General features: G+C 38.1%; 1 protein-coding gene across 2 annotated transcripts in view; it reads left to right on the top strand.

Moving 5' to 3' along the window:
* The window catches only part of stk11ip (serine/threonine kinase 11 interacting protein), a 136,241-nt gene that overhangs the window by 5,486 nt on the left and 103,643 nt on the right, over positions 1 to 27,112 (top strand). For both annotated transcript variants that reach the window (XM_077199184.1, XM_077199183.1), the window contains exons 8-16: positions 236 to 365; positions 863 to 966; positions 1,297 to 1,380; positions 1,690 to 1,731; positions 4,070 to 4,240; positions 4,406 to 4,487; positions 4,657 to 5,097; positions 21,871 to 22,073; positions 22,158 to 22,268. In XM_077199184.1, coding sequence (XP_077055299.1) covers positions 236 to 365; positions 863 to 966; positions 1,297 to 1,380; positions 1,690 to 1,731; positions 4,070 to 4,240; positions 4,406 to 4,487; positions 4,657 to 5,097; positions 21,871 to 22,073; positions 22,158 to 22,268 — 1,368 coding nt within the window. The remainder of the gene's footprint in view (positions 1 to 235; positions 366 to 862; positions 967 to 1,296; positions 1,381 to 1,689; positions 1,732 to 4,069; positions 4,241 to 4,405; positions 4,488 to 4,656; positions 5,098 to 21,870; positions 22,074 to 22,157; positions 22,269 to 27,112) is intronic.

Here is a 27,112-nt window from a genome sequence, read left to right as displayed (position 1 = left end):
CAAAATCAAATTAGCCAAAATAATAAACAGATGAGTAGATGAGACTTTTTGAAAGCGCTAAATTTCCCAAAATAACAATAGTGTGCATTTATTCATACTTTTTCTGGCTACATCAGTGATGGGCTACTAGTTCACACCCAATACAAATTAATGGGCTGGGCCCCATCACATGGTTCAAGGGGGTTAATTGTTATGATAGAGTGAATTTATGCATACCTTTTCTGTCTCCATCCAGCCTCTTACTGAACTGGAGCATCTGAATTTAGCTTATAATAACCTCCAGAGAGCACCAGCACTGGGCCTGAGCGCCCAAGCCAAACTCACCACCTTGATCCTTAGAAACAATCAACTGGAAACTATCAATGGTGAGTTTTCTGCTTTCCATGATGAATTACTTTGACTTTACCATCTATGAAAAGTAAATTGAAAAATGCATCTTTCTATCCTTTCATTCACCACGTTGGTTCTTTTACAGAACCTTTCTTTGCCATTTTTGTTGTTTGTTTGTTCCTTTATTGATTTTACTGGATGCAATTTCTATCAGATTTTAAGCTGTTGAAATTATTTTGAGTTTTGGCTTTTTGGCTTTTTGAAATTGCATTGGATTTAACCACTTAATCTTTATTGAATACATTTTAAAAATTGTAGTTAACATTCTGTTCAATGCATATTTGTTTTTACAGATATTTGTTTTTAAACACCTACAATTTGTCAGAGCTCCTGATTGCAAAAGATTCTGTATATGTAATGCACTCAATTGTGTTTTGAATAGTTTACCAAAATGTGATTAGTTTGAATAAACAGTCAGTTTACTAATAAAGGTTAATCTAATTTAATGTAAAAAATATTGTGCTAACTGCAGGGGTGGAGCAGTTGTCTTCACTTCAGTGTCTTGACCTGGCTTATAACCTTCTTATGGACCATTCTCAGCTGGCACCTCTGTCCCTCCTTCATAATCTCAATACAGTAAGTTAGACCCACCTTGCCAGGAAGTTAGACCCACCTTGCCTAGGTTAATCTTATCTTAAACTCCCTTTTTTTCAGTTTTCCTTAAGTGTTTTACCTCAATCCCAAATTTTAGTCTCAAAAAGACTTTCAAATTTGGGTATGTTGGGGATCTTTATGATTTTAACGAGTTCCAACAGTCTAGAAAAGATACACTTGAATACCAGTTTCCATTTCAGCTACTGGATATTATAGTCTCAATATGAATATTTCCCTCTGCTGCATGTGTGGTATCTCTGATTATTTTGCCTTCCCTGTATAGCACCTTGACAGTTTTCTGATTTTTTTCAGTTGACTTTGGAAGGAAACCCTTTGTATTTTCAGAAGACACACAGGGCATCAACTGTCTGCCACCTCTCACAAGCTTCTTTCAAAGTGAGTCTTTCCCTGATCTTCAGAGTCATTGTTTTAATTGCTCCTTTTCTCAAAACTGTATATACAGTAGGAGTTAATTTGTTGTGGCATCAAACGAGCAGAATTCCTCCATTGACTTTTTAGTGAATTAAATATACAGTGTTGATTGTATTCATGTTTAACATAGCAAACACGGGGAGATTCCAGTTTCCCCTTTATTTCTGATTTAATTTATAGCAGTAAGATATTCTCTTGAAGTTCTTTCTTGCTGTTCTGCAGATGTTTCTGCAGAGTTGTAAGCTGATATTTTAATGTCTACTTGTGTTTCAGCTCCAGCTGGATGGCACCCCTCTGTCCCAGTCTGATCTGCTGGTGGGTATCAAATGTCACTTCATGTGCCATGTCAGTTCATTCCACCCTCTTTGTTTCTCATGTGATTCATACTGAATTGTGGGCGGCAAATCTCCTTTTAATTTATAGTAGAATAGTGAATTTACTTTCTCTGATCAAATGGAGTTTGTGAATTTTTAATGGCTGCAGGCATGGCCCAACAATCACAATGCCATTTGATGTTAAATGAATTATATGTGATGAAAAAATAATTCAAATATAAAGTACTACCGAGGTGTTTTTATTTATTTATTTTTAAATCATCCACTGATATGCACTATATTTTATTGTCCACTATACTGGTATGCACTATATATGACATCCACTATATTTTTCTGGGAGTGTGTATTTTATAAATAGTAACACTCAAACAGCCCATTCAAAAGCCAAGGAATGCATACAGGCATGAAAGAAGTAGGCATACAGAATTGCTGTCAAGTCAGGAATAATTGTTATTGTGGAGAAACAAATCGCATTAGCTGTTGATTAAATTTGCTTTATAATATTTAAAATGAGACCTATTATGCCATTTTTAAAGTCTTGATTTTGATCTAATAGAATAGGTTTTCATACTTGGATATTCAAAAAACACATTTTTCACATATTTTACATTGTTGGTGCACCTCTCTTCCTAGTCTGTTTGCAACACTGTTTAGTTCCGGTCTCTATGAAGCCCCTCCTTCCTTATCTGGACCAATGTGTTGTGATTGTTCAACCGCTTCGATTGCTCTACTTGTTTCAGAAATATCAAACCTTTACCATAAACGCAACTTTTAAAACACTACTAACAGAACTCAACCAGGCATTACATTTTTTTTATGATGAAAAAGCAGCATTACACACTGAAGAACATTAAAAATATAATAAAGCATAATAGGACCCCTTTAAAATTGCATTCAATTGCACATTTTATTTACTTCTTCCACGTTAAGTTCATTAACATAGAAAGTGATTAACATCAGCATGATGTCCTTTACAATGGTACCAAAGTCTTAAGAACATTGGTCAAATTCTGCAGTCAATGATGTTTATTGTATTGCTTATTTTTTTAGGAATGTTGACATTTTTAAAATTCAAGATAATTTCTGTTAAATTGATTCCTTCCCCCCCCAACACCTTCTTGACAATGATGCAGGCCAAAGATGTGATAGTGACACCCAGTGTCCATACAGTATAATGAATTTCTTTTCTTTTCTTTTTTTTCCCACAATAACAGGCAAAATAATTTTTTACTTTTAAAATGTCTTGCAGGCCAGCACGGACCATGGTTTGGAACACCCATGTATTAGATGCACCGGTCCAATGATTTCTAGCAACTAAATAATAAGTGCTATCCATCAAAAAAAAAAAAAAAAAAAAAAAACATGGAAAAAAAAAATCTAGCATGAAAAATGCGACCCCCTTTAAAGTGGATGTTTTTATACAGCTGTCTCATTTTCTCAACATTTCTCAACAAATTTATTGTAATTAATTGTAATAAATAAAAAGTAGTAAACTAAATTTAATTACCAAAAATATAATATTTAGCTGTGCTGGACACATCTGTTAGCACTTGATTACAAGCAATTTTGATTAGCCTACAAGTAACTTATTTTGGTAACTTCATATTATGCTATTTTATAGTTTCCTAATTTTGTTTCTTCTACAATAGGTGTACATGCACCTCCTTTCTGAGAGCCTCCTTTGCTCTGATTGGTCAGATGGATCAGTCTGTTGTGATTGGTTTACCACTTATAGCACGTGTTGGAAACAAAATGTTCATTACCATATCTAAATTTCAGCTCTGGAATTCACAAACATCTATATTACACACTACATGATGGGTAAAATCCGAAAAATCATAAAAGGGACACTTTAATAAACATTTTCATAGAGTTTGTTATTTCCAAACTCAATATTTAATCCTATCACCCAGGTTAATAAAATAATTTAAAGAATATATATATATATATATATATATATATATATATATATATATATATATATATATATATTCTTTAAATAATTTTCTTCCAACTTAACGTGGAAGAAGTAAATAAAATGTGCAATTGAATGCAATTTTAAAGGGGTCCTATTATGCTTTATTATATTTTTTATATATATAATATATTTTATATATATATATATATTTTTTTTTTATGAGGAATATACGTTTATAATTAACAAACCAGCATTTGCTCCAAAATCACCAAAATACACAAATACATACTGATATTGTTGTTGTCTTTTAAAATGTATTCTGTAATATTGTCATATTGAGCAACGATCTCTTGTTTTTATTCTGTGGCTTTTGTGACATGAATTTCTTTTTTTTTTTCAGAACTTACCTAAATCCGGACAACTTGCTGGTCAGATTTCCCACACTTCTCAACATGTTTCTGTGTCACCTGACCAAGGAGGGCAGGAAGTGTCCAGTGGATGTGGTGACATTACTGACAGTGTGACTGAAAGCATATCAGGAGTGACCCGAGTTCGAAAGAGGAAACACAAAGTAAGTCCATGTCTAAAATCTCCCCAATGTTTTGTAGTAAACTGATTTTAAAATGAGCAGGCACAATGAACATGATTCCTCATGGAGAACATGATACTGCCATTACAATTTTAGTAAGATAAGTTCTGATGTATGATGCAAAGCACAACTTTTTGCCATTTGCAGAGTAAGGTGAAGGTGAGGAGAGCCAGTATATCAGAGCCCAGTGACACAGACCATGAGATCAGAGTGCAGTCTGCTCTACAAGGTGATGAACAAATGACTTGACAAACGTTAACTCTTCACAGGGCATTTTAAAATTAACTGTCTTTTCAGTAATCTTGTTAACATTTAAAAATGAATTGATGAGTTTTTGCTTTTATTAAGCATATGCTATATGAGTGTCTTTCTCATGTGAAATGTTTGGTTCTCTGCAGATATTGTCCTCCCCCATAAGAAAGACATCGAGAGAATGGACAGTTTTCGTGAGCAGTTAGGGGAGGACTGGCTACGCTATCAGCATCATCTCGATGATACTCCAGTCAACCCAGCTTTCCCAGGAGTAGAAAGTGTAACCATTAAAGTGGACACCAATGGTTGCAATACACCTCCATCTCCCCTGCTTAATACACCTCCAACCAGTCTGGAGTTGCTCCCCCCTCCGCTGCTGTCCTCTGAACTGAAAGAGGAAGAGGACAAAGAAGAGATGGAGAGCACAGACTTGCAGCCTGAGACAGAGTCCACCCTGCAGTGGACAGGGCAAAGCCTCCCGAACACTGAATCTACTCTTGAGACAAGTCTAGGAAACAACCAGGCTCCAACTGAGGCCTACTCTGAAACACAACCACCACCAGAGGAAGATGACGATGATAGAGGAGGTCTGTCTATTTTTTTCTAGGGATGCATTGATAGTGATAACTAGGGGTGGAACGGTACATGTATTCGCATTGAACCGAAACGGTACGGGGGTCACGGTTCGGTGCATGAATTTACATGGAGAATACACGGTATAAAAATAAATAAAACTTGTGTGCAATTTAATTAATGTAATGTGGAACTACTGTAACATACGCGGGTTCTTTAGGGACATATCTGTAGCCCTGTCAGGACGATGACGGTCCATTGAGTGAATCAGAGATAGCAGCACTAAGGACGAGTATGACGAGTGGTGGCAACCCACAAGAGTTAGAGGACCCGCCGGCCTCTTTGTCTTTTAAGATGGCAAGTTTAGGAAAACTTCGGTTTCCCAGTCAGTTTCAATTAATTAAACCAAAAAGCTTCAATATTAGGTTACTCACTTGCGCGCGCGCTCTCTCTCTCTCTCTCTCTCTCTCTCTCTCTCTCTCTCTCTCTCTCTCTCTCTCTCTCTCTCTCTCTCTCTATCTCTCGCATGCTGGGAATTGGGGATAGTGGTGGTGGTGAGAGCTGTTGTGTGAGGGTGAGTTTTTTTTTTTTCCTGTTACATTTTTTTTTCCTTCCAGAAAATACATGGGTTAGGAAAGGAATTGTAAATATAGTGGTAGTTGTGTGGCAGGATGGCGTCTCATGATGAGGCGCCGTCATTATCACTCCACAATGGTTTTAGGTGTGTTCCTGAGGATGATGCCACAGTTGAGGATGTGTTAATTGCAGTTGGCGATCAAATCGGTCACGAGAACATTGTATCTGCATCACGGATGAATCAGCCTGTCGTCATTTTTTTGAAGGAATAAAATTTAGTGAATCGTTTGATAGTAAATGGCCTTACTGTTAAAGATGCTTTTGTGCAACTTTCTCCAATGTATATATCGACAACAACGGTAACAATTTCAAATATCCCGCCTTTCATATCCAATGACGTTTTGCAACGTGAGTTAGCGCGTTTTGGAAAAGTTGTCAGTCCCTTTAAAACTGTTGCGCTCGGATGTAAACAACCGGCTCTGAAGCATGTTGCGTCTTTTAGACGGTACGTTTACATGGTGCTAGCAGGGGCGTTGCTAGGGTCTTGATACATTGGGGGCTTAGCCCAGTCCCCAACACCCACCCCCGCTTTTGGTAACTACTACTTCTACTCAGAGGCACATAATAATAAGCAATAATAATATAAATGGGGGGTCTGGGGGACCTCCCCCATGAAACATTGGGCATTAAACACTTAATTTCCTGCATTCATGTGCATTTTTTGTAGCTAATTTAATTGTTAGGTAAAAAGATAGAATGCTTTATTTGTAGAACTGTAACAGCTATTCACAGAAACACAAATAAATAATACATTAATATTAAATAATATTTTAAAAAATGAATATAAAACTATATATGTATACTGTATATAGATATTTATCCATATCTATTTAACTATCTATAAACACACACACACACACACACGCACACACACATAAATCACTCCAACAGTCTGCTTGTATAATTCTGGAAAAGGAACTTTAGCAGGCATGAAAACGGGTCAGGTGTGAAAAAGGTGAGAAGGATATTACCCCTCTAGGGGGGTCCGGGGGCATGCTCCCCCGTAAGAAAATTTTAAATATTCCATATTTTAAAGCATTGATCTGATGCATTTTGAGATGCATTTTTTGCCAACCTGGGGAGAGCTGGAGAAACTTAACTTCAGCCATGAGTCAAAAATATTATGGCCTCCGTAGCGTTAGCTAATCATTTTCCACCGGAGCTTTAGCTAGCTGGCTAACGTTGCGTTCTCTCCTGCTATGTTCAACGACTCCATTCATCAAGCTAAGCCTATGTCAACAGAGCTCCTGGGTAACTTAGATATAGCCTACCAGAAAATATTAGGGATGTCCCGATACCATTTTTTCTGAACATATCCAATCCGATACCAAAAAATAGGACTATCAACCGATACCGATCCAATACCAGCGCAGTTTTTTTTTTTAAATCAAGTAGAATTTCTATAACTCTGTGTGTTGAACTGATATTTTGTGTGTTAAACACAATCTACTTAATACAGACAACTTCATTATAAATAAAAACAACAAATCAAAAAAAAAAGAATATGATCATAACCTATGACAAAAATTATATTACAAACTAGATTAGTGGATAACTCAGTAAAATTGAGTCTAGAAAAACAATAATTGTATAAAATCTGAACATTTAGTGAAAAAAACATTATTTAGTGTGGAAAAATAATTGTAGCACTAAATAAGGTAAAACGTTACACATTGCTCTTTGTATTGTTGTAAAATACATTCATGAAAAACAAGATAAAAATCAGAAAGATCAATCATTAGTCTACTATACAATTAAGACATTTTTAAATGTATAGCACAGCTGTTTAATGAGGCAGCAACATATGATAGATAGGACAGAACAGAACAAAAAAGGCTATTAATAATCTTTCATTGCGGAAAAGTATTATGATACTTTTAATTATGAAAGACTCATACAGTGCGGCACAAAGCGCTTATGCCCATCTCGAGCGCAGAATGATGCGCTTGAAGCAACACAGAGTCAGCGCGCAGAAAAGTTCAAAGCACAAAGGAAAGGCATATCGATGCATAGTGTATTATACAGTAACAATATCTATCTATGCAATAGTTTGAGCCTTTTCTTTTAACAGTTTTAAATTTCAGTTACTGTGCGCGTGAAGAACAATTATAGTCCTCTCCAGTGTTGTGATCTAACAGACGCACGGTAGAAACGAACATTAAGGTACAGCAATACAGTCCAGCAAGATAGTCATTTTATTGCGAAACCATAGAGCTTTATCTACCGATAAAGTATAATAATAACATTGAATCATCTTTCGAGAGTTCGTTCGTTGACGGTCGTAACCGAACGCGACGCGCTGTTTGAACGCTGAATGGAGAATGACTGACAGCCGCAGCGGAGAGAAACATTTACGTGATCTTGAATTTAACGACTTGAATATTTATTTCTATCTCACATTATACTATAGTCTTAATATAGTATATAGTATACCTTCCCCCTAATGTCCATAATAGCTACCAACAGAAGCCACAAACAACAATGACAGTCAAGCCCTAAAGCTGTAAGTTAACCGATGGCTCTTTCAGGCCCTCTCTCTCTCCTCTGGTGCGCACTCTAAATGCAAGCGTGCTGTAACCATAGTAACCATAGTAACTTTGATCTGCTTGAACACATTAATCGTCTTTAATACATGATTCCAAAGGATAGATTAAAAGACCCGGTATTTTTTTTTTTTTATAATAACAAAATTATTAAAAAATAATAATAATTATCAATAAATTACATTTTTTGAGACCCGGGGCTATAAAAAAAACATCCGGGGCTGAAGCTCCGAATGCCCATGTCTAACTACGCGCCTGGGTGCTAGAATCGCCTGAGAATGCACTTGATATTAATTTTTGTGTGAAACACCAGGGAAGATTATGTATGGTGTATGCAACTACTGGCAGCATAAGGGGTTTCGAGTGTGGAGAAATCGGACACAAGCGCCTGATGTGTCCACATAAGTGCAGAAATCGCGACAGAAGCAGAGGACGAGAGCGAAAACAATAGCGTTGATGCGGCCCAAGATGAGGTGGTTCCACCAGTTGAGGTGAGTGGTGTGAATGTAGATGCTGTGCCGGCTGTTGACACGGGAAATGAGAATTGTTGTAGCTTTTGTAGCCCCGGAGATTAGCATAACTGATCTAGTTTCTGATGTTAACAAAGAAGTAGCTTGTACCGGTGGTACTAAAACGAGAGAAAGTGCAAATGATAGAATTGAATCGTTTTCATTTTGAATAATGAGGAAGTGGAGGAGGAGCAGTCTGATGATACTGAGTCACAAGTTTCTTTGTGTGAAAATGATGGTAACGTTAGTTCACAAGGAAGTGTATTTAATGCATCTCAGACAGGTTTTTCGGGAGTTTACAATAAAGATTCGTTGTATAGTCTGGAAGAAATTAACAATTTTTTGGATGAAACGTATGGTAAACAAATCAACATAAATGATTTCTTCTCTGATGTAGACAAGTTTGTTCGCTCTGTAACTTTTTATCAGAAGACTGTTGGAGTTGATTACCTTTGTGAGAAGAAGCGTTTTCGTTTGAAAAAGCTTCTTACCACTATCAGAAAAAGTAAAGCAATGAGTAAGAGAAAGAGAAAATCTAAAAAATTGTAAACCATGTATTACACGGTGTTTTTTCTTTGCTTTTCTATCATGCTTTGTTCTTTATTTCCCATCTTATTTTTGTATATGGAGGCTTTGAGGATAGGCTCTTTAAATATTAATGGTGGGAGGGATAGTGTAAGTGCTACAGTCTATGAAATAATTGAGAAAAAAAGGTTGATATCGTCTTTCTCCAAGAAACTCATAGTGATTTGATGAATGAAGTTGAGTGGAATTTGTGGTGGAAAGGACATAAAATACTCAAGTCATGGTACAAATTTAAGTAGAGGTGTGGGCATTTTTTTTCCTGCAAAAATAAGAGTGGATATTATAAGTATAGAGGAACCAGTGAAGGGTCGATTGTTGGTGGTAAAGCTCAAGTTCAAGATATGCTTGTTTTTCTGATAAATATTTATGCACTAACTGTGCTACAGGAGCACCTACAGTTTTTAAATATACTTAGTGAGAGTCTTAAAAAGTGCCTTAGTGAAGGATGTGTTGTTATTGGTGGAGATTGGAATTGCACTATTAATTTTACTATAGATCGTAATACTGAGGAACCTCATATACAGTCCTCAAGTGCACCTCTTTTAATAGTAGAGTAATTGAGTGTTGCATTTGTCCTGTGGGTTTTTCTGATCATCATTTAATTATTATGAAAATGAACATGTCAAATACACCTAGAAAATCTGTTTATTGGCATTTTAATGTGAAATTGCTGCAGGATGCCATGTTTTGTGAAAATTTAGTTTTCTTTTGGGATGATTGGAAAAAGGAAATGAGTTCTTTTGAAAACTTGAAACAGTGGTGGGATGTAGGTAAGACTCAAATAAAACATTTCTGTCAGCAGTATACAGCCAACTGTAGTAGTAGAATAAAGAATGTGATTGAAACACTTGAAAAGCAAATTAATTTAATGGAATTGCAGTTGGTTGATGCACATAATTCTACATTGTACAATAATTTGCAGATAAAAAAGAGATAGCTTGGTCTAGTTTTAAATGAGAAGGTTACAGGAGCCTTGATAAGGTCCCGTTTCATGTAATTAGCAGAAATGGATGCCCCAACTTCTTTCTTCTTTTACCTGGAATATAAGGCGGCTCAACAAAAACAAATGCCATGTCTTAAACTCCCTGATGGGAGGATAACGTCTAAGACTGTAGAAATGAGAAACCATACTGTGGAGTTCTATTCAAGCCTTTATGCTGCAGAGAACTGTGAAAATAGTGAATGTATGACACAGCTTCTTCAGGGTCTTCCTCAGCTGGACTCTGATTATAAAACTGCCTTGGATGCTGGTATAACATTTGAGGAAGTTACTGCCGCTATGGGACAACTGAATTCAGGACGATCTCCTGGAATAGATGGACTGCCAGCAGACTTTTATAAAAGTTTTTGGAACTGCATTGGGCATGATTATTTTGATGTTTTATGTGAATCTTTAAGAGAAGGTATTTTACCAACTTCCTGTCAATATGCGGTCTTATTACTGTTACCAAAGAAGGGTGATTTAGCCCTTTTAAAGAACTGTCCTGGAGTTCTGTTGCCCCTCTTGACAGAATATAAAATATTTTCACACAATATTTGGGTTCGGTTGTACAGTATAGAGATCAGTCATATTGCATTCCAAAGGTCCTTTATGGATAATTTGTTTTTAGTGCGAGACATCGTGGTTATTTGTAATGGTTTCAATGTGAATGTTGGGTTAATTGCCTTGGATCAATAAAAGGCTTTAGATCGTGTGGATCACAATTGTCTTTTTAATGTATTGAAGGTTTTTGGTTTTGGCGAAACATTTTTAAATTTGATACAGGGTAATTCCAGCGTTATGGATGTGACATTTGAACTCATAATGACAGGTGAAATGTCTCAGAAAAAAAAAACTTCTTACAATATTTAAATTGGAAATGCATTTTCTCAGAGCACCCAATCTGGGGAATTGATAGGCAAAATATGTTTTTCTAAAATATATTTAAGCACCCCCAAAAAAGGAAAATACGCATGCGTTATGGACGTGACGGAAAATGACAGAGTTTTTGGTATACTGGTCGATTTCCTTTAAAGTCTGTGAACTTTTAAATCCAATGTATAAATATTGCTATCCACATGATGAAGGGGTCTTAGCTGAACATAAAAATATCAATGTTTAAAATATATATATTTTTATGAAGTGTATTATGAGGAAAAACCAACGTTATGGATGTGACAAAAACCCTGTTATGGATGTGACGCATCTGAAATACATAGAATCTGTTTGGAAAATCAACAATCAAACCATCATGGCACTTTTGTTGACGCATAATGGCTGTGTTTTCACATTAAGAAGACTGTCTGAAATTATTCTGAAGACCCCCCCCCCCCCCCCCCCCCAATTATGTATTATTTTTTTTTTTAGCTTGGATCTTACTGTACATCATAATTCAATATGTAAAAGTATTGAAGTATTAGATTTTAGTATCATCTTACCATTTTATCCATCTGTCGTTGTGGTAGGTGTTTACCTTTAAGATAACGCTATCTTCGAGCTGTCAAAACCTGAGCCTGAATGACAGGAAGCGCGAGCGAATTAGAGGGCGCCTGTTTCGCGCCTAAACCAATCAGGTTCCTCGCGCAATTGCAGGACGCCTCTCGACTTGGACGTGAATAGGCTACTATAAACACATAGACGGAACATTAAAGCAGAGACTATTACGGAAGACAGTCAAAATTAAAATACATTAAAAATGAATGTTTGTCATATAGGAGTTCAAAAGGTTTCCTCCACAGTCAGGTGAACCGATGGACATTATTGTCCGTAGATGTGAGTTACTAGCAAACATGTAATGCCTACGTTTTTGTGTCTAAATGATCGCACGGTTTTCGGCCAGTTTATGGATTTTAATGCACAGTCGCGAGTCAAAATCATCACATTTTATTTCGTATAAAAATGATTTGACAAAATAATTGACACGCAATATTATTAGCCTATTATTATTATTATTTTGTCAGCGTGATCGTACCGAGGCTCTAAAGGGACGTGGTGGTGGAAAAAGCACATACAGATTACACAATCAGAGAGTTGCCTATTTCTTTTCGTTTTGATCTTTGCAATCTTTCTATAGATAGGCTATATTTCTGAGAGGCATACGTCGAGTTTCTGTTCAGTTATGAGACGAGCTCAAGTTTACGTGTTGCAAGTGATCGCACCTCCATGCTATTGATGAAACTTTGATTTAAAATTAAGATACAATTTATACAAAATGAAATTCACTTTAAATAAAGTCTTTCTACAAAACAAAACTTGAAATGAAGTGGCCAAAATCATTTCTGTCTTGAAACAGTTCACAATAGTCATATGCATGATTTAATATGAAGCGTCCGTAACGGTCACGTCCGTAACGCATTATTATGGTTGTTTAGAGCAAAGTAGTGAGATGAATTGTCTATCCTAATAAGCATAAACATAATTTAGCTTTGTAAATAAAGTTTCAAGTTATTTGCATTTATAATTGTCATATTAAATAAACTAAACCTTTAAAACGTTATGGACGTGACAGTGCACTGAAGCGTCAAGACCTCTTTATTATAGCCCTTATAAATTCAACAGGCAGTGCTGTTATGACCAAATTATTATATTTATTTCTCAGGCATGCCTCCATCTTTCTCCAAAATGCTTACTGTTAAAATAAAGTTTAAAAAGGGGGGTCTTTGATACCTTTTTTTGAAAGCATGAAATATGGCTGGTTGAAAATGTAATTTAAGCATTGTTGCTCACCTCATATCTGGTGGATAAACAAGGCAATTTTCTAAACATTTTTGTTAAAGCACATTAATACAGTATATTACAGGCCTAAATGGACAACTTAAAAAGGGTTTTGTTATTTTGGTTAAAACTTTATTTTTTCATGGTAAAGATGACCTTTGCATGGAATTGCCCTACAGGTATTATATAATGGTGCATCATGTATGGTTAAGATAGGGGGCACTTTGAGTCGGCCAATTCCTATTTTAAGGGGTATTAGGCAAGGCTGTCCATTGTCTGGTCAACTATACAGTTTAGCAATTGAGCCGCTGCTTTTTAGACTTCGAGATAGACTGTCGGGTTTTAATGTGCCTGGTCTTTCTTTAGACTCAAGAATATATTTCTCTGCCTATGCTGATGATATTACAGTTTTTGTAAAAAATGCTGGAGATATTAACTGTCTATCTGAGGTACTCAGTCTTTATGAGAAAGCTTCATCAGCTAAAGTGAACTGGGCAAAAAGTGAAGCTTTTGGGGCTGGTAAAGGGGAGTTTGAGAGTCTCCGAAAGTTACCCGGAGACCTAAAGTGGGGCAGAGAGGGACTTAAATTATTGGGAGTTTTTCTGGGGTCAAATGATTATCAAAAGAAAAATTGGGAGGGGCTAGTGGAGAAAGTGTGCAGCAAGTTGTCTAAATGGAAATGGTTGCTGCCGCAGTTGTCCTATAGGGGGAGGATTTTAGTGACCAATAATTTGGTTGCTTCTACCCTGTGGCATAAAATAACTGTTACAGCCACCTGTTGGACTTGTTGAGGAGATTCAAAGGCAACTTGTAGATTTTTTTTTGGTCTGGACAACACTGGATTCGTGCTGCTGCTTTATACCTTCCGGTTCAAGAGGGAGGTCAAGGTTTGATTGATATCAGATCCAGAATTATGGCTTTCCGGTTGCAAGCAGCTCAGAGACTGTTATATCACACTGATGTTTCATGGCAAAAGACGGCTTCTGATCTATAGATCTATAGCAATTGATCAATGGAGAAAGGGGGTTCCTTATGTTTTTCCTTCTCTGAATGTGAATATTGCTGTGGGAGAATGGCAAGATGATGTGAACTGTCTTTTGTCTTTTGAAACCCCTCAGCTTGGAGTTTTTGAGGAAGTGGGGAAAAAGGCCCTAGAAATCTCCTGTGTGAAGGCATCCAATGCTGGTCGCTTGCATGGATTTGCCTCAAATAAATGGACTGATTTTTTTGGAGTTCTTTCCTCCTCTAGAGGCTGCTGGCGATCCTTATACAAACGCCCCATTTTCATTTATTTGTACAGTGTGCTCGGCTAAACTATTTGTTTTCATTTTTATCTCAATGGTTCATTAAAATTGGTGAAGCCTTTCTCTTACGAAATGTTTATATATGGTCCAAGGTATACAGAAAAAAGGAAAAGTCAGTTGATTTTACAAAATTTTTTGTCTGGTACAGCAAAACTTGCTATATGGAAATCCAGAAAGAATAAGTTGTTAGGACAGGGTTCTCTGGATGTGTTGATGACCTTCAAAGGCTTGGTGGCGGCTCGGCTTAGAATAGAGCATGCCTATTATAAAATGGTAAATTGTGTAGAATCTTTCATGTACATTTGGGGGATAAATGAAGTCCTTTGCACAGTAGATGATGATGGTGATTTAATGCTTGCTTTTTAAAATGTTTCTCATTTTAACATGAATAGTATTATTATGGTTCTTGTTTGAGTTTGTAATATTATTGTGAACACTTTATTGTTTAAAATACAGGTGTATTTAAATGTAAAAAATAATTCTCTCTCTCTCTCTCTCTCTCTCTCTCTCTCTCTCTCTCTCTCTCTCTCTCTCTCTCTCTCTCTCTCGCTCTCTCTCTCCGGTTAATTCCTAAAAAAAAATATTACAGCACTACTTTATTTCACTTTAGAATTCAAGATCTGAGCTGTAGATAAACGGGAGGGGAAAACATCAGAACCATGTATCTTTTCCGATTGACCAGCAAAACATTCATGAGTCATGACAGCTGTTATCTTATCTATTTATCCAACCCATTTAAAAACAGTCTGTGGGTGCCATCTTTTGGACATTCATCATATTGCATTGGTTTTCATTTCTTGTCACACATTCACGTAAAGTTACACATTCTACATTGATTAAAAAAGAAAATCAAATGTGTTATTAATGGTAGTATTATTTTATACAGAATTTTTTTTTTTTATAATTCAGATGAGAATAAAGTTAGTGTTAATTAAAATTAAGGAAAACAAATATATTGAACTGCAATATCAAATTAATTTTAAATTAATTCAGGTACAATTACCGAACATCTCAATGTCTTTTTATTAATTTAATTAATAAACTAATTATTAGGGCTGGGAAAAGATTAATCGCGATTAATCGCATCCAAAATAAAATGTTGTGTTTACATAATATATGTGTGTGCACTGTGTATAATTATTTTGTATATATAAATACACACACATGCATGTATACATATAAGAAAAAAATTATATTTATATATAGAAAATTTATATTAATATAAATTATAAATAAATCTTCTTCTTCGGTTGTCCATCGAGATCCGATGATGACGTCCACGCCTTTAACGGTGAGATCTTTGATGACTAAACAGTCCTATCCTGGACCCACAAGCTCTATTGCAGATGGGGCTGTATGTGATGGTGGTAGGGGTCACATTGGCAGCTATGGCTGCCTTTCTCCTGGCTCGCTTCTGCTGTTTTCTGGTTGTCCTCTCCATCTCTAGTGTACAAACCCCCTCTCCACATAGCTGTCGCCAGATGGTGCGGTCAGCAGCAACATCCTCCAGATCCTCAGGTCTGATCTTACACTTTCTCAAGGCGTTCTTCATCTGATCTTTATAGCGCTTCTTCGGACCCCCAGCTGAGCGTCGACCATGATGTAACTGGCCATATAGTACTCTGCGGGGCAGACGACATGGGGGCATCCTTATTACATGCCCCAACCACTGCAGTTGGCGCTGGGTAATAATGGCCTCAATACTTCTACAGTTCGTCTTTTTAAATATTTCAGTGTGAGGTACCTGATTACGCCAGGTAATTCCCAGAATGCGCTGAAGGCAGCTTATGTGGAATTGCTCTAAGGACTTGATGTGACGGCAGTAGGTTACCCATGCTTCACAGCTATAGAGGAGGGTGGTCACACAGACCGCTTGGTATACGGCGACCTTTGTGGAGGGATGAAGGTTCTTAGTATGAAAGACTCTGCATCGAAGTCTCCCAAAGGCAGCTGATGCCTGTTTAATTCGGCTCTGGATTTCATTGTCGATGCTGCTATCCTCAGAGAGAAAACTCCCCAGATATTTGAAAGATGGCACTACTGACAACTGTTCATCTCCAACAGTGAAGGCAGGAGATGTGGGTGGGACATTAGCACTCCATTGGCAGACCACTTCTGTCTTGGTGGTGTTGACAGTCAGCCCCATCCTGCTGTACGCCCTCACCGCATCCTGCTGTACGCCCTCACCGCCACAGCAAGGACAGTTTGAAGATCCTCCGTAGTATGGGCCACAAAAGGACAATCGTCTGCATACTGTAGCTCCTGGACCTGCTCTCTGCTGATTTCTGTTGTTGCATGTAGCCTCCTAATGTTAAAAAGGTTGCCATATAATCTGAAGTCCACTGCCACACCACTGCTGTTTTCAATCTCATTGTGGAGAAGCTTGGTGACACACAGGAGGAAGATGTTAAAGAGCACTGGCGCTAACACACACCCCTGCCTCAACCCTGTGCGAACAGGGAACAGCTCAGACTCTTGTCCGCCTACAGTCACCCGAGCAGTCATCCCATCATGGAATTGGCGAAGGATGTTAACAAACTTATCTGGACATCCAAACCTGAGGAGGACATCCCATAAGAGCTCTATTTGCACAGTGTCGAATGCTTTCGAGAGATCGACAAATGCCATAAACTTGCTCCCGGCACTTTTCCTGAAGCTGCCGGGCTGTGAAGATCATGTCGATCGTGCTCCTGTTCTTTCTAAACTCACACTGTGCAGCATTGACTCAGTGATGTTATTAATAAGCCTCTGATGCAGCACTTTGGCCATGACCTTTCCACCAACTGAAAGGAGTGATATGCCCCTGCTATTGCCGCATACGGCCTTGTCACCCTTGTTCTTGTTGATGACTACAATGTTTGCATCTCTCCATTGCTGTGGGATGTTCTCATCAGTCCAGGCCTTGGTGATGTACTGGTAGAGGGTGCGCATACATATGTAGCCTCCCTTCTTCATTAGCTCAGCAGGGATGTTATCAGCACCAGGGGACTTATTGTTCTTAAGGGAACGGACAGATGATAGAACCTCCTGGAAGGTTGGTGGTAGACTGAGATCGTGGATGGGAGGAAGTTCAGGCAGTTCGTCCAGGATGGTGGGGTCTGCATCAGAGTCCTGATTAAGCAGGGTGTCATAATGGTCAGCCCACCTCAGTAGGATACTATTCTGATCCTTCAGAAGTGCTTGCCCATCAGCTGTTTTCAGGGAAGTGACACAGCGATTTGTTGGACCGTAGATGGATTTGATAGCATTATAAAAATTATGCATGTCATATTTATCTGCAAAGGATTGGATTTCATGTGCCTTTTCAGTCCACCACTCATTCTGTATGGCCCGTATATCCTTTTGCACTTTCCCCCGAGCTGCCTGCCAATCCTGTCTAGCCTTAATGGATGAAGGGTTATCTAATGTTTCCTGGTGTGCTTTCCGCATATCCTTAAGCAGGTTGTGGATGATGTCTGAGTTATCGTCAAACCAGTCTTGGTGGTTCTTGCTCTTATAGCCGATGGATTTGGCTGCTGCCTCATAGAGCACAGAGCAAATGTAGTTCCACTGTTGTTCCATTGTGTTTTCTGAGCTCAGACAAGTTTCAGAGTCCATAAGCTTCTCAGCTAGGAGACGTCGAAACTCACTTCTTGCTTCTATGTTTCCAAAGCGGCTACAATTTAGCCTCTTATTTTTGGACTTTTGCCGTCGCAAAGGGGTACGCACTTCCATATTGAGCTTGGCCACAATCATACGATGGTCAGTCCAGCACTCTGCACCTCTCATGGCACGAGTGATGAAAACATCCTTGATGTCATTTCTCCTCACCATGATGAAGTCAATCATGTGCCAATGTTTAGAGCGAGGGTGCATCCACGAGGTCTTATATTTTGCCTTCTGCTGGAAGATGGTGTTAGTTATGGTAAGGTTATGCTCAGAGCAAAGAGTAAGTAACCTCATACCATTTGCATTCTCCATGCCAATGCCATGTCTACCTAGTACTCCACTCCATATCCTGTAGTTCTGTCCCACCCTAGCGTTAAAATCCCCAAGCAAGAGGATCTTATCACTCTTAGGGATCTGGCGAAGAGTTTCATCCAGTGCTTGATAAAAGTATTCCTTGGCTTCATTTGTAGATGGCAAAGTTGGTGCATAGGCATTGAGAAGTGTGGCATAACGCTTTTTTGCCAGGGGGATACGGAGGGTCATTAGCCTTTCACTAATGCCAATAGGTGTTTCTGTGAGACTTGGTAGAAGCGTGTTTTTGATGGCCAGTCCTACTCCATAAAGATGTTTTCCACCTGAGGGGAAACCTTTCCAGAAGAAGGTATAGCCCGTTCCTTCCTCTGTTAGAGATCCTTCATCCAGAAGCCTAGTCTCACTCAGGGCAGCAATGTCGATGTTGTAGCGGCTCAGCTCAGCAGCGATCAGGGCTGTTCTCCTGTGTGGTCTGTCAGAGATTCCATGCGAGTCCAGGAGAGTCCTTACATTCCATGTTGCCAATTTTATATTGTATTGTTTCTTATTTTTCTTATTTCGACCGCAGTAGTGGAATAACCCGATAGACGCGGTAATCTATCCCGGTAAATGGTTGAATGGGCAATTTTTAGGCCACCTTTTCTAGGCCCTTCCCCAATGAGGTAGAGCAGTGCGGTCCCTAAATAGGGCTGCTCCGTCGCACAGGGGTCTGCTGAAACACCTGCCATTCAATCCCAGTTGATAGCGACCAAATACCCTGTGCCGCTGCCGTGCAGGGCTCTGACTAAGAGCTCCCAGTCTATTCAAACCTGCCCCCGTCGTCAGATTCCCCATCGCCGTCAGACTTTTAACCATATGTAAGGTCCAGGTATTGTCACCGTGGTCAGAGGTGGAGACCTGCGCAAGGAAGGTTTTAAAGTGCCAAAGGAGGTGCGCCATCCCCAGTAGCACTATCTTCACCATGATGAGGTAAGTCCCGATGGCAAGGGTAGTCCCAGGACAACCGGTCCCCCATCTTGGCTGCAGGAGGATGCCGGGTCCTTCGTCTGTTAAGGCCCGCCTATTGCGCACTTCCAGCGCATTGCTTTCCTGTCAGGGTATGCTCCCTTTGCCTTATCTCAACAGACTAACCACAAGGCAGTGGGGCTATTTTCCCATAGCTGGGACAGTGGTTGACGGGCGCCAGGGCATTGTCCACACAGTGGTGGGCCTGCACACCACGTCTCTGGGGCCCACTGCTGCTCCGAGATCCCCTGTAGTTTAGCCTGGGACCGTATGATACCCAGTTCCCGTGTGTGGCCCCTAGGAGGCACTACAGGAGTCTTGGTGGTGGAGAGGCTCTGTACTGGCAGAAGGAGGCTTACGCACTCGGCTCCTCGTTTCACCCTCTATCAAGAAGGCTAGCCAGCGGCAACAGCTGTAAGCAGAGAGTAACAAGCAGAGAGCACAGCATAGCATGTTCTAACTACCAACACCACTCTACTACTGCACTTGGCGCTTCACACACACCCTGTGTATTAACACACACACCTATATATAAATAAATAAATACGGTATATATATATATATATACAGTATATACTTGCAAATGTTTCTTAAATATATACATGCATGTGTCTGTATTTTTATATATATACAAAATAATTATACACAGTGCACACACATATATTATGTAAACACAAACTTTTATTTTGGATGCGATTAATCGCGATTAATCTTTTCCCAGCCCTACTAATTAGTTTTAATAATTAAATTAATAAAAAGACATTGAGATGTTTGGTAATTGTACCTGAATTAATTTACAATTAAGAGAGAGAGAGAGAGAGAGAGAGAGAGAGAGAGAGAGAGAGAGAGAGAGAGAGAGAGAAATGTAGTACTAGGTGGTACAGCCTGAGACATCCACAATTAAAAAAAAATTGCCTTCTGCATTTTTGTTTTGCTTTTCCCTCCATTGTACCGAACTCGTACCGAACCGTGATGTACGAACCGGACCGTGACTTCTGTGTACCGTTCCACCCCTAGTGATAACTGTACTGGCCAGATACGTACTTATATTTATACTGTGATTGTACCATCCAATATAAATGTTCACTAGCGTAACAGTAGTTTAGCAGTAGTCTAGTTTAATTTCTATGTACAGTACGTCTTTGGATAGTTTCATTCATTCATTCATTCATTCATTGAATATTACATAACCAGCCAGTGTTCAAAACTAGCTCGATTCAAAACGGTAAGCTTGTAATAATGTTTTTAATTCCAATGGCACTGGTGGATTTCCGTGGGAAATTTGAGCATGTTTTTGCATCATTACGTCACATCTGTACACATAAAGAAGGTGTCTGGGCTAGTAGGCTATATTGTGTGAGGATGTTGAAGGTGGAGATTTATAGCCTTTTCTCACAGCACTTGATATAATTAAACTTATCAATTTGATGGCGGATCCAGAAAGGTTGAAACAACAATCACCAGTGACAACTGGAGGTTCACCCGTTGTAAAATGCAAAAGACTTCAGACTTCAGAGTGGCTACAGAAAAAAAGAGACTGCAACCCGGTCCATGCGAAAACAAGGATAAATATCAGAAGGGCATTAAATGTAGTTACGCAATGCTGATGTTATTAACATTAACAATTTGAGAATAAAGTATAATTTGCACGGTTTGACATGATATGATAAGCGATCATTGGATTTAATCAACGCGATTTACTGCAATGCTTTTTTCCCCTTAGTTGGTCAGAACAAAAGTGGATGTTACTTACTTATTCAAATGACATTTTCCGGTGAAAATTCTAATGTTGGTCATACTTCAAAAAAGTAGAATCTGTGATTCTGAATGCCCGTATCCACACCGGCACGGTGACTGACAGCCGCACATTCTCCTCAAAACATTGGATTCTTCTGCGCTGTGCCGTGCCGATGCACAACCCACGTAAAGATGATAATTCCGCAAATAACCGCAAATGCAGATTTCGAACAGAGATTGCAACAAAGATGAAAAACTACGGACTGCAGCTTTAACTGTTTGTTAATTAAAATATATTTTACAGTATTATTTATCCGGTGATAAAGCTGAATTTTCAGCAGCTATTACTCCAATCTTCAGTGTGATCCTTTACAATACATTCAAGCATACTGATTTGGTGCTAAAGTTACATTGCCTATTAATAACAATAATGAAATAGGATTTGTGGAAACTAATAAACTAGGATTCTTTGATGCTTGAAGTTCAAAATAAAAGCATTAACTTGAATCAGAAATATTTTATAACATGTTAAATGCATTATTGCTGATCAAAAGCTTTACTTTCTTTACAAAACACATAATTTGCTGGAACAAAAGTTTGAAGCTACTTTATTACTGTAAATATTGATTTTATGCATTTATACTGTCAAATGCCAAAACCAAATGGTTCTTGTACTCACCTAAAAAAATCTTCTCATGATACACTTTTTATTTATTTTTATTTCATGGTCCTGGTTGAATAAAAGAACAACCATTGAAGGACCTGTCTAGTTTATGTCCAGAGCTCTTTTTCACTCTTGCCCTTTGTTTAACAGTGGACCTGTGCAGGCCAATGCTGGTGGGGCTGCTGTCAGAGGATGTGGAGACAAATCGGAAAAGGGCCTCTGAACCACTCTTCCTACGAGTGTGGCAGGGTCACCTGCTGGAGGTAGAAATGCACCAGGGGTGTGTTAAAACACGAGTGGAGCTAGACAGTTTGCGAGATGTTGTGACCACTGAGGCCACGTGCACAGTAGAGGTAAAATGACATTTTCTGTTCATGAAGCTCTATAAATTGAATATAATTTTTCTCTGTTTAACACTCTCTTTTTAAATCTTACAGAAGGTTGAGAGGACTCACCCAGCCCTAGAGCTCCACTTCCGGTACATTAGTCGTGAGAGACGTAAACGTTGTTATATAATGTTGGATAACAAGCCACAGGAAGCATTACAGGTAAGGAGGGACATTCATTATTAGACAATCAGACATAATCAACCAGTGCTTGGGATTTAATCCTAAATTGACGACAGATATTACAAGAAGGGGTGCACCGATCGATCATCATATTCAATAATCACTTTAAAACTATGATTACTTTTTTTTTACTTTAATTAGTGTCCTGTGGCCTTCATCTATTCTTAGCAGCTATAGCTCAGACATCATTTATTTTTTCATTGCACAGGTCCTGTTGTCGCAAATTTTTGCTCCCACTGAGATTTTCTTTAGTAGAAACAGTAACAGTATTACAAGAACTGCTAAATAATTGTGATATTGCTTTGCCCTATTCTTAGTATAAATTCTATTACTAATATCAAGAAACAGGATTTGAACTTTTGAATTTTGAACTGTTAATATCGAAAATGTATATCCTGGAACGTATTAGTCAAATCGGCTTGCAAATGATTGGCATGATAATTAAATAATTCTACAAGTGAAAATTCAATTACAGATATCAAAAATATTTTTCTTTCCTAGAAAAATAAATAAATAAAAGATGATTTTTGTTATTGACGATGTGATTTTCGATATACAGAATTTGAGGTGTTACTAGTGGAAATGTTTTTATTTATTTATTAAGAATGATCATTTTAACTAGTGAAAATTTAATTGTAGATATCTTTAATTAAAATCCTGAAAATTAATAAATGTTAAAACTGCATGCCATAGATGGCAGAGAAGGATTCTCTTTTGCCTGGTTTCAGACAGACCAATAGCTAATGACATCAAGTGTGCAACGTGCGATTGCTGTAGCTTTGTGAAAGTAATGCATTTAATTCCTCACCTTCACCTTGACGTTGCGCTTTGCATCATACATCAGAACTTATCTTGCTAAAATTATAGGTTTACTATTTCTAGCTTGTTTTGCTATTATTTTGTGGTTAAATTACCACTTATGCATTAAAAATGGCTAATTATGCAAGAAGCTTTTGCAATTGCATTCCACCATAGCGAAATTATGAAAACTGGAGGGACTGATATTTGATGCAACATCAGTTGTGGCAGTCAGATGGTTTAGAGCAATAGAGACAGTTTGTGTGCTTATGCACAATCTCCCTCTATCTCACTCAAACATGCACTCATACATCTCAGCCCAGCAATGTTCTAATAAATGTTAATGGAGATGTATGTTTGTATACAGATATATGTGTTATACAGCAATAATATATTGACCTACAAAAAATGCACTGTGTCTGCAGGCTGCTGCTTAATAATTAGTGGGTTGCATTACAACAAAACGTTAATATGGTAAACAAAATTGATTTTAATGGTTACTGAAGCAGTTTTAGAGCTTGTAATGGAAATGTGACTCTTACTTTTTTTGTTTAATGTATCACTGCTGCTGGTGATCATATTGAGTTTACTGGTTGCTAGTATGTCTGAATGATTTTTGATAGTGACAACAAAACTGTTCATAGCTCTTATTAATTAAATGTAAATTGTCTATTTGCTTTAAAAGTGTAGCTTTAAATGGTACTTATGTCTCTTTCCACAAGATGTAATATAAGTATCTGGTGTCCCCAGAATGTGTCAGTGAAGTTTCAGCTCAAAATACCCCACATATCATTTATTATATCAAATATGCCCATATTTGGGTGTGAGCAAAAACACGTCGTTTTTGTGAATGTCTTTTTAACAGGGTTTGTACTGTACAAGGTGCTTGAAGTACTTGAATTTGACTTTTTGAAATTTAAGTCATGGAAAACCCCTGAAAACAGCCATATTTTTGAAGAGATACTTGAAAAGTGCTTGAATTATTAAAACTAAGGATGCACCAATACCGAGCTCATGTAGTTGTAAAAATGCTCCTATACCGACAACCGATAGGCCTTCCAGGCAGCGTGTGTATAGTAACAGTCAGTGCCATAGAGAGAAAGGGTTGCGACACTCCCATAGACCGCCATAGGAACTTTGGAATGCGTAAGTAACGCGTGTCGTGGAGCAGCCAATAGTTCCAAACCCTGATAATTCCAGCATTGAACCCCATTCATTTTCAGTGTTTCCGAAGTACGCTTGCTGGTAAATTAATGAAATTACTGTATTTTTTTACTTTTACACACATTAGCCTCGTGAATCTAGTCAGTAGTTATATTTTATGTAGCCAGTTTTAGTTAATTTTTATTGGAAATTAATAGGTAAATGGCAGCTATAGCTTACGTGACACTAACGTTAGCTAACTTACGGTAACCTGATGTATATAATATATAATATTATTAATAATAATATTTATATACATACATACATACACACACACGCACACGCACACACACACACAAACAATTAATTTATTTAAATGGGTTAGGGTTATGTTTGTATACAGGTCCTTCTCAAAAAATTAGCATATTGTGATAAAGTTCATTCTTTTCCATAATGTAATGATAAAAATTAAACTTTCATATATTTTAGATTCATTGCACACCAACTGAAATATTTCAGGTCTTTTATTGTTTTAATACTGATGATTTTGGCATACAGCTCATGAAAACCCAAAATTCCTATCTCAAAAAATTAGCATATTTCATCCGACCAATAAAAGAAGTGTTTTTAATACAACAAAATTTCAACCTTCAAATAATTATGTTGAGTTATGCACTCAATACTTGGTCGGGAATCCTTTTGCAGAAATGACTGCTTCAATGCGTCGTGGCATGGAGGCAATCAGCCTGTGGCACTGCTGAGGTGTTATGGAGGCCCAGGATGCTTCGATAGCGGCCTTAAGCTCATCCAGAGTGTTGGGTCTTGCGTCTCTCAACTTTCTCTTCACAATATTCCACAGATTCTCTATGGGGTTCAGGTCAGGGGAGTTGGCAGGCCAATTGAGCACAGTAATACCATGGTCAGTAAACCATTTATCAGTGGTTTTGGCACTGTGAGCAGGTGCCAGGTCGTGCTGAAAAATGAAATCTTCATCTCTTTAAAGCTTTTCAGCAGATGGAAGCATGAAGTGCTCCAAAATCTCCTGATTGCTAGCTGCATTGACCCTGCCCTTGATAAATCACAGTGGACCAACACCAGCAGCTGACATGGCACCCCAGACCATCACTGACTGTGGGTACTTGACACTGGACTTCAGGCATTTTGGCATTTCCTTCTCCCCAGTCTTCCTCCAGACTCTGGCACCTTGATTTCCGAATGACATGCAAAATTTGCTTTCATCCGAAAAAAGTACTTTGGACCACTGAGCAACAGTCCAGTGCTGCTTCTGTGTAGCCCAGGTCCGGCGCTTCTGCCGCTGTTTCTGGTTCAAAAGTGGCTTGACCTGGGGAATGCGGCACCTGTAGCCCATTTCCTGCACACGCCTGTGCACGGTGGCTCTGGATGTTTCTACTCCAGACTCAGTCCACTGCTTCCGCAGGTCCCCCAAGGTCTGGAATCGGTCCTTCTCCACAATCTTCCTCAGGGTCCGGTCACCTCTTCTCGTTGTGCAGCGTTTTTTGCCACACTTTTTCCTTCCCACAGACTTCCCATTGAGGTGCCTGGATACAGCACTCTGGGAACAGCCTATTTGTTCAGAAATTTCTTTCTGTGTCTTATCCTCTTGCTTGAGGGTGTCAATGATGGCCTTCTGGACATCAGTCAGGTCGGCAGTCTTATCCATGATTGCGGTTTTGAGTAATGAAACAGGCTGGGAGTTTTTAAAAACCTCAGGAATCTTTTGCAGGTGTTTAGAGTTAATTAGTTGATTCAGATGATTAGGTTAATAGCTCGTTTAGAGACCCTTTTCATGATATGCACATTTTTTGAGATAGGAATTTTGGGTTTCATGAGCTGTATGCCAAAATCATCAGTATTAAAACAATAAAAGACCTGAAATATTTCAGTTGGTGTGCAATGAATCTAAAATGTATGAAAGTTAAATTTTTATCATTACATTATGGAAAATAACTAACTTTATCACAATATGCTAATTTTTTAGATGGACCTGTATATGCATATTTGTCAAAATGTGTGTTTGTGTAATACATATAGGCCTACATAAATACACATGCATTCATATATATATATATATATATATATATATATATATATATATATATATATATATATATATATATATATATATATATATATATATATTATGTGTATGGGTTCGGGTTAGTAATGTGTGATTTGAAATATACATGTGTACTGTACACAGTACATCGTATGTATTTGTGTGTGTTTTCTGATGAATGGTTTAGTCTATGATTATGGCAGGATGAAGGGGTACATTAGCTAAACTGAAATGAATCTCGTTAACAGTTATTTAGCTACGTATTTAGGAACATAGTTAATTCACTCATAAACTATCTCTCCGGTTTCATTTTATGAAGTTAATATTTACTGAACATTGCTGCAAATATAGTCGTTGCTTTCTACGTTATGGGAGCAGTCCATTCATGTAATCATTCATTTGTACATGCACAGCGTAATTATTTATATTTTATGTTGGTTGGAATTCTGAACGGACCGCCACTGCAGACCTCTTTGCGTGATCACGAAGGTAGGCTAATGGCTGAATCGGAATTTATAAGCAAGATCACGGATCAATAGCCTAATACACCCCAGTTGTGCTAAAATAAATATCATGAGACGTCCATCATCAGATGAGCCGCTAAAGCCAGTGGTACTACCCATGCGAACATGAACACTAAGCTTTTCCCTCCAAAAAACCCCTAAGCTTTTCCCTCCAAAAAACCCCTAAGCTTTTCCCTCCAAAAAACCCCTAAAACTTATCTAAGTAATATACAGTATTACGTTGTCACCCTGCCTCTCCAAATGCAAAACTGACATTAACTAAATACAATAATGCAGTAACA

Source organism: Siphateles boraxobius, unplaced genomic scaffold (assembly GCF_051911475.1).
Source record: "Siphateles boraxobius isolate OS27281-9 unplaced genomic scaffold, OSU_SipBor_1 41, whole genome shotgun sequence".
NCBI lineage: Eukaryota > Metazoa > Chordata > Actinopteri > Cypriniformes > Leuciscidae > Siphateles > Siphateles boraxobius.
This window is presented reverse-complemented; position numbering and strand designations above follow the sequence as displayed.